Here is a 15,025-nt window from a genome sequence, read left to right on the forward strand (position 1 = left end):
ATAAGCAAAGTAACAATCCATATAGTTCATGTATTTGTCAGGGTTCAGATTTCCTATTTAAAGGATATTTTTCACCAAATAATATTTGTGGCTTTCTTACTAAATGTAAATTTGGAAACAGAAATATAGAAATTAAGAAGTTCACAAAAAATGTTTGAATATTAGGAGACACTTTGGCCTGATGGATGTGATATTTGCCAAGTAAACACAAAACTGGAGACTCATAGTTCCCATCTCCCCAACGGACGTGAACGCAGCATTTGTCCACCAGTCACCATAGATATAGAAACCTAGATATCTGTAGTGATACGTCAGTAGCGCTGCCATCTTTGCACGGTGTCTGACTCTGAGCGCTGCATGGCACTGCCGGAGAACAAACTGCTGTTTCGCATCCAGTACTTTAGAGGAACATCGACTGTTATCTATATTCGACGGTTTAATTTTGGTTTCAACTCCGATCCCTTACTCTATTCGATGATGTGTACACCCACGTGTGGCACAAAACAGTGTGATTTCTCAGAAATACCGTTCAAATATTATTTAAAATATCATTGACTATTCGTTCCCACAGTGCGGTGACCAGGACGAACACTGTGCCAAGATGGCGGCAGTGTTTACGTGTCTGGCTCAGCGCATCGAAGCTTCTAGGTTCTAGATCTACACGAGTCAGTCGCGCGTCAACGCGGAGGGGGCGGGGGAACAGTCTTCCTGCCAGCCAATCAAAGCGCTGCCAGCCCGTCGTACCAGCCAATCAGAGCGCTGATACGGCTCCTCGGCAGGGACAAACCAGCGCCGACGCTCGTCGCTTCGACTTTCTCACAATGGCGAGATAACGGAACGATGGTGCCGCCGAGTCGCTCAGTGTCCCGACGCGTGTGAAGCAACCGACCCCGAACCGAGGGAACCATGCTCCGCCTGTAGCGACCGAGCGGCGGAGCGACGTCCGGGAGGCAGCGGCACGGAGGCTGCGGGGATGCAACGTAGGCAGCCGGGACCCGGAGAGCAGAGCAGCGGGAGGAGAGCGGAGGCTCCGGGGCCATGAGAGGCTGAGGAGCCGACGAAACGACACTCCGCGGCGGATAGAGCGTCGTCTGGGACCCGGAGAGAAGCGGCGCCGGCAGACATCCAGAGAAGGAGAAGCTTTTCGGGGGGAATGGCAGGTCGAAGCCGCAGAGCCTGGTTCAGTGTTCTGCTGGGGCTGGTGCTGGGCTTCACCCTGGCCTCCAGACTCATCCTGCCCCGGGCCACCGAGCTCAAGAAGGCCGGCCACAAGCGCAAAGCCAGCCCCGCCGGCTGCGGCCTGAACGGAGGGCTGAGGAAGGAGCACGGCGGCGGCCTGTGGCCCCCCCAGGAGGACGGCTCCCCGGTGACCGAGAAGCCCGGATCCAGAGCCAACAGCTTCATGTTCGTGGGGGTGATGACCGCCCAGAAGTACCTGAACAACCGGGCCGTGGCCGCGCACCGGTACGTGGCTTCTAGGGAGGGAAGAACGACCCTAATAGCTCTGGAGCCTGAGCTCCCTCCCTCTCCCAACCCTTTCTTTCCTTTCCCCAAGTCTCCTTTGCTAACCCCCTTTTTCCTTTCCCCAAGTCTCCTTTGCTAACCCCTTCCTTTCCTTTTCCCAAGTCTCCTTTGCTAACCCCTTCTTTCTTTTCCTCAAGTCTCCTCTCCCAACCCCTTCTTTCCTTTCCTCGAGTTGCCTTGGCTAACCCCTTCTTTCCTTACCCCAAGTCTCCTCTCCTAACCCCATTCTTTCCTTTCCTCAAGTCTCCTTTGCTAACCCCTTCTTTCCTTTCCTCAAGCCCCCTCTCCCAACCCCTTCTTTCCTTTCCCCAAGTCTCCTTTCCTAACCCCTTCTTTTCTTTCCTCAGCACTCTCCCACTCGTCGTCCACCTTGAATTCCATTTGGTCAAAAAAATAAGTTTCAATGTAACGCCAGAGCTTTGCTGTTTTAAACTGTTTTTAATATTAACCTGGTGCGCTGCCATCTTTGTTATTTAGAGCCACATGTCACTTTCCCTCAGGAAGCGGCCTCCATCCCTCTTGTGGAGCTGGGAGGTGTAGGTGATTGTGGAGGGGATGAGGAAGCATGTGGACTGGTCAGTACAGTGACCACAGAAGAGGAAGGCTGTACTGGTGTATATTCCAGTGTGTTGATGGTATTTTGCTGTAGGAAGCAGTGATTCCCAATTTAGTGTTGACATGCCACTAAAGGCTTTACCGGAATGTTCTGTTTTCCGTGTCTCTTCATTTCTGTAACATGTCCACTTTAAACCCTGGAACACCAAATGTCTGCTTGGTGTTTGCTCCACGTCTGTAGTTTGAAACAAGCTTAATATTTCATGTGTTTTTTACGAGTTTTGAAATGAGCTTGACATTTTCACTAAAGGTTCAGCAGCTGCAGGATGCTCTGTCTATCGATGTTTAGCCTGAAAATCGATGAGAAAGGAACTGAATGAAAACTAAAATATCAGAATGGGTTGTTGGAAAGGTTGACATGTCAGGAGTGGCTGGGGAGACTTTGATGTAAGGCATTGAAAGTGTTGGAAAAGTACTTGGAATTCATTTCATTTTTCTTTTGTTTGTATCTGTTATTCATTCAGGGAAATCCCAGTTAGAACGCGCCCTGAGCACAATACAAGTTAAATAAATTCGGACAAAAGAAAATCACGCAGGACATTGTTTACGATATCAAATAGTCATGAGGCAATGTCAGTGATTTGGTAGTAAACTCAAATGAGAGATTTAAAAAGATCCACAGCCACTAAATACTCCAGTTTTAATTTGTCCAACAGAGGAGCAGCACGGGCTTGAGACCCCACACTCTTAAGTTTAAGGGATCTGGTTTATTGCATTTAATAAGGCGGTGAGGAAGTTGGGTAATGCCTCTAGATGAACAGATGACTGTGGTGTTCCCCTTTCACTGTGAGAGGAGGAGAACCCAACTTTTGTCTGTCGTAAAAGTGTGTGTGTGTGTGTGTGTGTGTGTGTGTGTGTGTGTGTGTGTGTGTGTGTGTGTGTGTGTGTGTGTGTGTGTGTGTGTGTGTGTGTGTGTGTGTGTGTGTGTGTGTGTGTGTGTGTGTGTGTGCGCAGAACGTGGGCCCAGACCATCCCGGGACGAGTGGAGTTCTTCTCCAGCGAGGGCTCAGACACCTCCATCCCCATCCCCATCGTGGCGCTTCGGAACGTGGACGACTCGTACCCACCGCAGAAGAAGTCCTTCATGATGCTGAAGTACATGCACGACCACTACCTGGAGCGCTACGAGTGGTTCATGAGGGCCGACGACGACGTCTACATCAAGAGCGAGAAGCTGGAGGCCTTCCTGCGCAGCCTCAACAGCAGCGAGGCCATCTTCCTGGGCCAGACAGGCATGGGGGCCCGTGATGAGCTGGGCAAGCTGGCCCTGGAGCCCGGGGAGAACTTCTGCATGGGGGGTCCCGGGGTCATCATGAGCCGCGAGGTGCTGCGCCGCGTGGTGCCCCACATCAGGGAGTGTCTGCAGGAGATGTACACCACACACGAGGACGTGGAGGTGGGACGCTGCGTCCGCAGGTTTGCTGGCGTGCAGTGCGTCTGGTCCTACGAGGTAAGAGGGGCGGGCGGGGTAAGATCAGAGATAAGACCCTAGCGGGCTCTGTTCAGGACTCCTTCCAAACATCCTATTTTTATCTGACATGGGAGAAGTGGTGTTTCCAAATCAAAGCTTTTCAAACATTCTGGAGCCGTTTAATTCGGTGTTGTTAAGTTGAAATTGCAGTTTGTCGAAGCTTGGCGTGTTCTTCAACTGAAAATAGCTTTTCTGTCTTTTAGAACGAGGATTTAAATATTTTGTGGCGTCTGGGTGCAGTGGAATGTCAGTCAGAACGTGTTGTCTGCTTTAGTTCAGATCTAATATCTATAATATTATTGTTGGTTGAATGGTGTCTGGAGTTTGTGCTTTACAGTATTCTATGACTGTCCTGTCATTCCATTCAATTAACAGTTATTTTGTGATCTTCTAGCAGACTGTTTGTGTATCTTCATTACCGTTTGACACCTTGAATTGCAGTTTCATAAGACATCAGGTGGATTTGTTCCTCTGACGAATGAGTAACTTCCTGGTTTGGTTTCAAAGGGTTTGACATTTCACCTGCCACTGTACACGTTGTGACCTGAAACACATGAAGCTGGTTGGCAACTCAGGTCTTCCATTAAGGTCAATCTGTCCCCATGGCGTCGGCTTGAGCTGTGAATGGACTGAAGGTGGTGTTTCCTCAGCAGCACCTGGATGACGTGACGAAACTCCTTCTATCGTTATCTCTGGTTGTTGTGGCCGAGCATTCATTCCATCCGAGCTCCAAGAGACAAGTCTCTACAGAGCACAGTGCTGCCTTGCTGGAGGCCAGTCGATGGAAGGAACCCTTGCTGCCGCTGGGATGGGAGGGTGGAGGGTGGGTGGAGGGAGGGAGGCTGGGTGGAGGGAGGGAGGGAGGGTGGGAGGAGGAGAGAGAGGGAGAAAGTCATTTGGAGGTGGTTGAAGGGCCAAAGAAGCTATGGCCTCTGTGATGCTATTTCCCTTTTAGCTGCTACACTAGGTTTTTTTTTTTTTTTTTGTTGTTTTTTCAGTTTCAGTAACTTCAGGACTCAGTGTTTAACTTTAAACCAGATTTAAAAAGGTTTTTTCAGGTTTATGTAGATTCCTCATTCACGTTTGGACCGCAGAGAATTTCTCTCCATTAAGGGGACAAAACGTTGTTTTTTGTGCCAGGTGGAGGAGGCTGAGGTTCCATTTTAAATACCTGTGTGGTCCTGGTTTGCTCCAGTGTCTCTGCGACCAAAAAGCCATTGGCCATGTGAGCCTGTTGCCATGGCAGCAGAGTCTCCGTGGCTACGGTAACGATGGAGCTGCTGAAAAGCTTCTTCTCCGCCAGTGAAACAAAGAGAGGATCAGAGGTGGAGCTCCAATCCATCTGACACGAGCCAAGCAGGTCTCATCCATGGAACGACCTTGTTTTCTCTCATTCTGGGTCCTGCTGTCCGCTGTGTTAAGTTGCACTTCAGTGTAATCTAAAAAGAATTTATTTCATCATAGAAATTGAAAAAGCTTAATTTTAATAGAGCTGTGATATCACTTCCTGTCACTGTTGGTTCTTTCATCTAGATTCTAGATAAGACACCTGTGAGGAGAACACAGGTGTCTTATCTAGACACACAAAGTGTAGGTAAGGCAGAGGAAGTGTCTCATCGACTTGTTTTAACCCTTTTAGGACCTGATGTGGAATCTATTACTGATTATTTACACAGCCAGATCCGGGTGAAACGCTATTAAATCAATTCAGCAAAAAGCCTTAAATAGTTAATAAAATACAAAACTGAGTTTTTTTGCTACATTGGACTGTATTAATTCTGAAAATTCCCATTGTGGTGGTTTTCTGAGCTCTCTGTCATCCTGTCGCTCTGCCTGTCTGTGTCACACTGTCTGTCATTCATCCTGCCGGTCTATGTCTGCAGTGTGGCTGTTCTGGTGTATTTTGGTCCTGCGGCTTGTTCTGCTGCTCTGCTTGCTGCTAAATTTAGAGTGAAAGGATGAATGGATGTTTAGAGAATGAGAGAAACGGTAGGAGCAGGAGAAGAACCCTCCCATCAACCCCCCCTATCCCTAACAACCTCCCAATGAACTGATGAGAAAGCGTCTTCAGGAAACGACCTTAAAAAGCTACCGGGCTCCATCACCGTGGGTGGCCCAGCTTCCCAGCATGCACTGCTGTTGCTGACGCCTCTGCATGCGTGCGTGTCCTCACTCCTATTAGCTCCTCGCAGCATCAATCCTGTAATGTAAAAAACTTGCTGTATATTACAATTTTGTATTTAATATTGTAATATATTACTCTAATAACTGTGTGGAGCGCAGCGTTGGGAAAGAGTGTTAAGACGTTGAGTGTTTGAACGTTTTGGTGACATTAAAGGTAAATCAGGTTGTTTTCTGGTCACAAACACTTGGAGTGTTAGATTCCAAAGTCTGTTCCTTTCGCACCTCGTCCTTCTGGTTCCACCATTCCCCACCTCCCAAACGCAGCAGGAAGTGTGAATCCCAAACCTTTCTCTGGAGCGGCCGCTGCTGGGTGCTCTGTGGAACAAGGCGGCGTTGTGCTCTTCCTCCTCACCGGAGCAGCTCCACCTCCTCACTTCGATTTGTCTCTTCAGTCTGAGCTGCTGTGCGGGAAACGCAGCGTTACACATTGTGCTGTACTGGCAGCAGATGTGTTCAAACTGGAGAGGAGCGGTGTGAGGATGCTCTGAAATTCATACGACAGAGCGGGCATTTGTCCTCATGAAGCGAATGAACTGGTCTGAAACTAGTCAGTTATCGCCGTTAGATTCCTTGGGGTTCTATGCTACCTCCCCCGGTGCATGATGGGAGTCTTCATTGATTTCCTCAAAGTGCAGCGGCTGAGGTTTGAGTGGAGCTGGATCACCTGGTTGGGATCACCGGAGCAACGCTGTACCTGCAGGTGGAGTCTTAAGCCGGCGCTGATTAGTGGCTGCTAATCTGATGTTTTGGTCGTCACACAAACAGCTTCTATTTCCAACATGTTAGCCAAGCAGCGCTTGCATAAGGCCTCAAAGTGTACAACAAGGAAACAAAGACTGCTGCTGCATAAGCCCCAGATTTACCAGAATACCACTTTCACAGTTTGGGGATGTGCAGGGCTTGAAATTAACTTTTTTACTTGGTATCACTGGTGCTCCTGACTTTAAAAACTTCGGCGCACCATCAAAAACATAGGAGCACCCACCAAAATGTAAGTAGCACCAACAATATATGTCGATTTTCTTTATTGATGAAAAGAGTGACAATATAAGAGTATGCATTGCAAGTGACATAAAATGGTGAATGTCACCTTAAAACACATGGTAGGCCACCACTGGGGCTTTATGCAATATCCTGGGGCCAGGATTTAAAATTTGGTCTCCTGGCTCTCTGTCCTTCTTCCATCGATCTCTTCACTGAGACAGAGGCATCCAACGTCTCAAGAGGACCCTCTACACTGACTTGAATCAGATCTTCAACGGTGTTGGGGTTTAATGCAGATCTGATGTCTGACTTGATGCTCTTCTGTGTGGAGAACCCCCTCTCACACAGCGCTGAGGACAAAGGAAGGACATGATCCTTACCAGGTGAATGATGTTCTCAAGCCAAAATGAATTAAAGGCCCTTATCAGGGTAGAAGTTTTCAGTGGCAGTGTAACATGATACAATAATTGTAACAGTCTAAAATACATTGATCATCAAACTAATTTTAAACCTTATGTTGCACATAACCCTGTCAGCTCACCAGGCACATACTGTGCCTCTGAGTGTACTGACCAGCGAATGTACAGAGAAGAGCTGCCCCCTGAAAGTCCACCAGTCAGTCGACAGTCAGTGCTTCTTACAAAACAGGATAAAACAGGTTGAAGATAACAAAAATGCACAGGGATAACACTTCAATGAGGAATTATAAATAAGGGAGATCCTAAATATAATTTTATGTGTGAATCGTCCACGTTGGCTCTCCATACGACCAGATCATGGAGAGCCTTGCCCCGCCCCCCCTCCTCCACACAAATGCTACCAATCATATTTTGAGGTCGCACAGATTAAATTTCAGGAGAATATGCGACCAAAACGGTCGCAACGTCGAGCCCTGATGTGAATCAATGTGATGCATCGATTTGTCAATGCAAAAACTCCTTTTTATTGTGAAGTTTTGTAACTTTAACTAAGTTTCCATTATCTAAACTAAGGTGTGACGCTACCACTGCTCTTCCTCTACTCTGCTCTTCCTATGCTCTGCCTCTACCTCTACTCTGACCCTACTCTATTCTACCTCTACTCTACCTCTACTCTGCTCTGCTCTGCCTCTACTCTGCTTTACCTCTGCTCTGCCTTTCCTCTTCCTTTACTCCTCTCTCCCTCTGCTCAACTTTTACCTTTACGCTACCTATGCTCTGTAGGGATCTGATCAGGGAATCCACCATTTCTATGAACATCTTGACAAACAATACATGGTTTTAGAAATTTTGTCCGTTATTTGACGTTGATCTCTATCTGACATCCATTAATTATTCTATAGGGTGGATTTGTTCAGAAGCTCTGACCCTGGATCAGATCCTGGCCTGTATCCCGGTGATGAGGTCTATTACCTAACTCTGGCTCGGTACAGACTGGATCGCTGTAGGCAAGCCTAACTCCAGCATCCTGTTGTCATGGCAAGCCACCTAGTGACGCTTCACGTCATACTGTATGCCTCTTTGGATTGATCTGTACAGGTGTGAGTACAGTCACAACATTCAGCGCCATCATGTTCTAAAACATTCTGGCCCTTCCATCACATCCTGTCTACCTTCTAGTCCAGTGGTTCTCAATACAGCATCTGGGGATCCCCAGGGGTCCTCAGAGACCTCCAGAGACTAAATCTGATCAAACTGAGGATCCTGGATGTGGAACAATGTTCAGAACCTCCTGAACAAGCTGCCACACAGCTCTGGAAATACAGAATCTGAACCTTTATGTCCAAGTGTGGATTATTTAATGCCTGAGATCTGCCCCATTCAAGATTCAAGATTCAAGATTTTTTATTTGTCACATACATATACATACTTCCATACATATATGCAGTGAAATGTAATGCAACGCACCCGGTGATAGCACACAATATGTCCTAGGAAAAAATAGAAAATAAAATAAAAAGTAGAAAATTCCTTTCTAATAGACCGACTAACTGACTCCTAAAACGTAATACAGTAAGTGGAATACGTATAGAATAATATAAAAATATATAGAATAAAATACAATAAAAATGAATTAAGATGGAATAGATAGAAGGAATATGCCTATGTATATACAGATATGTGCATTTAAAGTGGCATGTGAATTAAAGTGGCATGTGAATGTGAATAGAGTGAGGTAGTGTTTGGGATAATACAGCACAGTATACAACAGTACGCCGCAGCAATACGGCATCACGAACAACCCTGAACAGTGACACAGTATGCTGTACAGTATGCTACATACAGTACAGTAGGTAGTGGAGCCTATGTGTATGGCTCAGTTAGGACCCCTGGTGAGGTCAGCGTTGACAGTTCTGATGGCGTGCGGGAAAAAACTCCGTCTCAGTCTCTCTGTTCTCGCTGTGTGACTGCGGAGGCGCTTGCCTGACCACAGCAGCTGAAACAGTCCGTTGTTGGGGTGATGAGGATCCTTCATGATCCTACGGGCTCTGCTGCTACACCCCCTGGTGTATAACTCCTGCAAGGGGGGGAGGGTAGTTCCAGTGGTACGTTCAGCTGAACGCACCACCCTCTGCAGGGCCCGCCTGTCCTGGGCAGTACAGTTCCCAAACCAGGCAGTGATGTTGCCTGTCAGGATGCTCTCCACTGCTCCAGAGTAGAAGGACTTGAGGATCCTCACCGAGACTCGGAATTTCCTCAGCTGCCTGAGGTGGTAGAGACGCTGCCTCGCCTTTCTCACCAGAGTGTCTGTGTGAACAGTCCATGTTAAGTCCTCTGTGATGTGGACTCCCAGATATCTGAAGCTGCTCACCCTATCGACAGAAGTCCCATTAATCCACAAGGGCGCGTGCGTCCTCGATTGTGATCCACGCCTAAAGTCCACAATCAGCTCCTTGGTTTTGCTGACGTTCAGGTGTAGGCTGTTGTCCTGGCACCAGAGTGACAGGTCAGCCACCTCCTCGCGGTAGGCCTTCTCATCGCAGTCGGTGATCAGGCCCACGACCACGGTGTCGTCAGCAAACTTGATGATGGTGTTGGAGCTGGACCTGGCCACACAGTCGTGTGTGTACAGGGAGTACAGTAGGGGGCTGAGGACGCAGCCCTGGGGGGATCCTGTATTCAGGGTGAGGGAGCTGGACATGTGCTTCCCCACCATGACCACCTGGGGGCGGCCTGTGAGGAAGTCCAGGATCCAGGTGCACAGCGGAGCATTCAATCCTAGCTCCATCAACTTGACAGCCAGTCTGGTGGGAACTATGGTGTTGAAAGCTGAACTATAATCGATGAACAGCATTCTCACATAGGCCCCCTTCTGGCCATCCAGGTGCGTGAGCGTGGTGTGCAGTACCTGGGAGACCGCGTCATCCGTGGATCTGTTCTGCCGGTACGCAAACTGCAACGGGTCCAAGGTGCGGGGGAGGGAGGCGCAGATGTAATCCTTAATCAGCCTCTCGAAACACTTCATGACCACCGAGGTGAGGGCCACCGGACGGTAGTCATTCAGGCAGGTTGGAGAGGCGATCTTCGGGACAGGAACGACTGTGGACCTCTTGAAGCAGGACGGGACCACTGATTCAGCCAGGGAGATGTTGAATATTGTGGTGAACACAGGAGCTAGCTGGTTAGCACAGGTCTTCAGTACTCGCCCAGATATGCCGTCTGGACCCGCAGCTTTCCTGGTGTTCACCCGCATCAAAGCCCTCCTGACCTCGTGCACGGACACTGAGAGTGCGCGCTCATCCCCAGCGGTGTAACTCCAATTAGCCGGCGAGCTAGCGGTGCTGCTGCCAGACTCGAACCGTGCATAAAAGGTGTTCAGTTGGTTGGCCAGGGAGGCGTCCACACTCGTGGCTGGGGAGGAGCTGCTCTTGTAGTTTGTTATTGTTCGCAGCCCCTCCCACAAGCGTCTCGTGTCCCCCCGCTCCATCTGCAGCTCCACGGTGTCTCTGTACGTCCGTTTGGCGTCCCTCACCGCCCTCCGCAGATTGTACGACGCCGCTTTGTAATTGTCCATGTTGCCAGACACAAGTCCGTCGTTGTAAGCGGCCGTGCGCGCATTCAGAGCGCAGCGGATGGATTTATCAACCCATGGTTTCTGGTTTGGAAATATCCGAACTTTCACCGTGGGAACGATTTCATCCGCTAGCGTAGCCACAAACTTACTACAGCCTCTGTAAACTCGCTGACGTCACTTGAACTTGTTTGGAACATGTCCCAGTCTACGTCAGTCAGAGCGTCCTGAAGCGCAGCCTCTGATTGGTCCGTCCACCGCTTCACTTCCCTCGTCATCACCAGATCCCGCGCGATCAGAGGCCTGTAAACAGGAAGCAGCGAGACCGCGGCGTGATCTGATTTCCCGAAAGCAGGGAGCGACACGGGCTTGTATCCGTTCTTGTAAGGAGTGTAACAATGATCCAGAGTTCTGTCTCCCCTGGTGGTACACGAGATGTGTTGGTGGAAATTCGGCAGAACTTTTTTCAGGTTGGCCCTGTTAAAGTCCCCAGTCACCACCACAGCCGCGTCGGGATGTCTGTTCTGAAATCCGCACAACACATCGTACAGAACCGACAGAGCTGCGTCGGTGTCCGCTTGCGGTGGGATATAAACGGCTGTAATGATGACCGTGCTGAATTCCCGGGGGAGATAAAATGGACGGCATAGTATGGTCAGCTGTTCCAGGTTCGGCGAGCAGGAGTGGGAGAGGAATTTGGTGTTGTTGGCGTTACACCAGCGGTTGTTTACCATTAGGCAGACGCCTCCACCTTTGGATTTCCCCGACTCTCCCGTTCTGTCGCCGCGGAACACGGAGAAGGCCTCGGCTGGACGTATGGCTTCATCCGGCACCAGTGGGTTCAGCCATGTTTCCGTCAGGCAGAGGACGCAACAGTTCCTCGTGTCTCGCTGGAATTGAATCCTCGCTCGAAGTTCATCCATCTTGTTCTCCAGGGACTGGACGTTGGCAAGAAGGATGCTTGGCAGAGGTGGACGGTAAGGTTGCGTCCTCATTCTGACCCGAATGCCGCCGCGTTTACCTCGGTGCTTCCTCCGTGGGCCGGCTTGTGGAACAGCGACTCCATCTTTGTTGTTGTAGTTGTTGCGAGTGTTCCCGCGTAGGATTTCCGCCGGCCACTCTGCTCCCACGGATAAAAAGTCCCAAAGTTGTTCGTTTAGGGGAATTTTTATATCCATGCGTGCATCGCGGTCGTATGAGTTAATTGTTGTTGTTTTTCTGGCGAACATTGTGATAAAAAAAGGAAAAAAATACTAAAGGGTAAGAAAGTAACCGGAGCGCCGGCGCAGCGACCACTAGGGGCGGCGCCACTATCGCCACTAGTTATTGTTGTTGTTATATCCGCTCAGCTCAGCCTCCCTTCACCTTGAGACATTGATACGCTTCCAAATCACTATCATTGTGTGCGTGTGAAACATATCCCACTACTTTACCAAAGCTTCTCGGTGTTTCAGGCCTCGAGGCTTCCTTCTTCTATGCCATTTATTCATTTAGTTTGTGAGAAACAGCTACAACAACAGCAGCTCAGAGAAGCGTCACATCAGATCCTGGAGCTGAACACAACTTGGATTTAAGAAACTTAGAGAGAGAGAGAGAGAGAGAGACTCTTGACTCTGACGGAGCTGCAGCCCCGAGTCCCAGGCTGAGGTTCCCCCGCTGGGCTGGCCCAGCAGCTCCAGCTTCCTGCCAGCTCAGTCTGCAGCTTCTCATTTATTTTTGGCTCCATCTTTTATTTTCCGTCCTCTGTAACTGTCTCTGTTCCTTTAACCGCCACAAATCCTCAACGTCTCTTCTCTCCTTCACCTCAACCTCTGTTTCTCTTTTCTGTCTGTCTGTTTGACTGTCTGTCTGCTTGTCTCTCTCAGCCTTCTGGCTTCTCTCTCTCTGTGTCTCGCTCTCCTGTGTCTCTGCAGTGTAGTCCGTAGTGTTGTTAAATGGTTGGCCTGCGGCCCTGTGTCACAGCCCAACCCTCACCACAACCCCTGCTGGACACCGTCTCCTCCATTCCGCAGAACCCAGGACGTGTCCTGCAGGGGACGCAAAGCGTATTACAATTTTGAAATCAATCCAGAAACTGAGTTACCCAGCCCAACACAGCACAGAGGCTGGGAGCCTCATCACCACACCAGGCCCCGGCCTTCATGTTGTGCTGTGTTGTCCTGTAAGTTATGTTTCCTTGTGTTCTGCCTGAAAATCACAGGAAGCTGGTTGGTTCTGATCGGGCGGAACATTGTGCTTGTAGCGGTAGTTTGATTAGGGATCGTGTGTGTGTGTGTGTGTGTGTGTGTGTGTGTGTGTGTGTGTGTGTGTGTGTGTGTGTGTGTGTGTGTGTGTGTGTGTGTGTGTGTGTGTGTGTGTGTGTGTGTGTGTGTGTGTGTGTGTGTGTGTGTGTGTGTGTGTGTGTTCTGCTGACGGTCGGCCGACCAGGGAGGATCTGTGGTGGAGGCTCAGTGATGGATTCCCTTCAGTGTCGCCCCCCCCCCCCCCGGGAGCATCTGATGGGGCAGTGAGGACTCCAGGGAGCCTGTGATCCTAGACCGGTTTCATGAAGTCTTGAGTCAAGAGGCAGAGAGAGGGTTCTGGGATGGGGTTGCACAGCAGTTTCTCTCTTCCCTCCCATCCCCCTTTCCTGTTCTCCTCTTTAACTAAACTTTCTCTTGTGTCATCGGTCACAGTAAATCTAAACAGTCCTTGACTCTCCAAAGCCTGGGAGAGTTGCAACTCAACCACGTGAACATATAATTCAGTCTCTTCCGGTTGGATAAGGTGGCTTGGGTTGATTTCAAACTAGTGTACAAGGTGGTAGTATGATTTCAAACTAGTTTGCAAGTGCATAGAGAGATTGAAAGCAGTTTGCTAGTGTGCAGTGTGCTTTAAAGGCTTCTTTGGGCCTTGGGGCAGAAGTAGCAGTCTGCTTGTGACTGGAAGGTTGCCAGGTGAAATCCTTGCTGGGACAAACCAGCTGATGGATGTGGAGGAGCAATCACTGTTCCATCCCTTTAGCCCAGGCTGAAACAGCATTGTGTTTAGATGTTCAGAGAAGTCTATAGCTGTAATCTATAGACTTGTCTGCACATATAAACACAATGCTGTTTCAGCTTGAGTAGCAAACAGCTGTTACACCCCCCCCCGCATGTTGTCTTTCTCTCCATCCGTGTGAATCCATAAGCAACCACCGGCAGATGCAGCCTTATTATACCGGGCTGTTGATTCAGTCCACACAGGCTTTTCATTGTCCCTGAATCTGCAGCTGTGGCTGTCTCTGCTCAGGTAAGTGTTGGCTTTAGCCTGGCACTCATATTCCACAGTGTTTTGCCACCACACCACTGGTCCAGAGGTTTTTTTTTTTTTTTTTGTTTGTGTGATCTGTTCTAATTCGTCCTAACTTGACTCTAAGTGAAGCTGGCTTCACTCAAGGTTAATGTTACCACTCTGAGTTTTTCCTGAGGATCTGCATCATGCCAGGAATGACAAGTATGCTACTTGTCTCACTCCAGCCGTCTCAAGTAGTTGTGATGTGCTTCTGTTTAAGGCAAGGTTTTAATGTTGTCAGAATGAGTCTGTCTCTCTCCCTCTCGTTCACTGTATTTCATGTAGATCTATTTCACCTGCTCCTATCTGCATGATAATGACAAGAATCAGACATTTGATTTCATAACACAGTTCATTTGGTTAAAAATCTCAAAACGCAGAAAGTCCTCTCCTGCCCTCCAGCTGTTTGCTCTCTGAGCTTTAGATGAAAACTTAATTCATTTTTAGATTCAGGTTTTAGATTTTTATTCCATTTTTATTAAACAGATTTACTTTTGGTCTGGCATGCCAAGGCCATCTACATTGGGACCTTGCAATCCAAGACACATGAGTGAGATGGAAGTCTGGAAGCTGACGACTCAATTCGGGAGACAGTTTCTTTTTCAGTTGTGACCCAATTTAGGGAAGCTTGTCACTACAGCTCGCTGTGACTATCTAATCTAACCAACTATGAAGGAAGGAATGTCTATCTGTCTGTACTTACATTATCTCGACAACCGTTCCTCTGATATACTTCACAATTAGCCTGTGTGTATTGCCGGGGACCCAAGGGCATGCAGTATCGAATTTGGTGCTATTCAGACACACAACGTGTGTCAAGAGTCAAGCCGTAACCAATCAGCTGTGTGCAGCAGCGGGGGGAAGCTTCAGGGCGGAGCTTCAGGGCTCTGCGACTGAGTCACAGAAGAGGTGCTGATGAGAGTAAGGATTTACAGTCCAAACAGG

General features: G+C 48.9%; 1 protein-coding gene across 1 annotated transcript in view; it reads left to right on the top strand.

Annotated features, from left to right (window-relative positions):
• Positions 1–1,116: 1,116 nt before the first annotated feature.
• Positions 1,117–15,025, top strand: part of chsy1 (chondroitin sulfate synthase 1) — a 36,361-nt gene continuing 22,452 nt past the window's right edge. Inside the window, exons 1-2 of the mRNA XM_079997776.1 lie at positions 1,117–1,464; positions 3,094–3,589. Of these exons, the coding sequence (XP_079853902.1) occupies positions 1,154–1,464; positions 3,094–3,589 (807 nt within the window). The 5' untranslated portion in view covers positions 1,117–1,153. The remainder of the gene's footprint in view (positions 1,465–3,093; positions 3,590–15,025) is intronic.

This window comes from Zeus faber (genome assembly GCF_960531495.2).
Source record: "Zeus faber genome assembly, chromosome: 3".
Taxonomy (NCBI): Eukaryota; Metazoa; Chordata; class Actinopteri; order Zeiformes; family Zeidae; genus Zeus; species Zeus faber.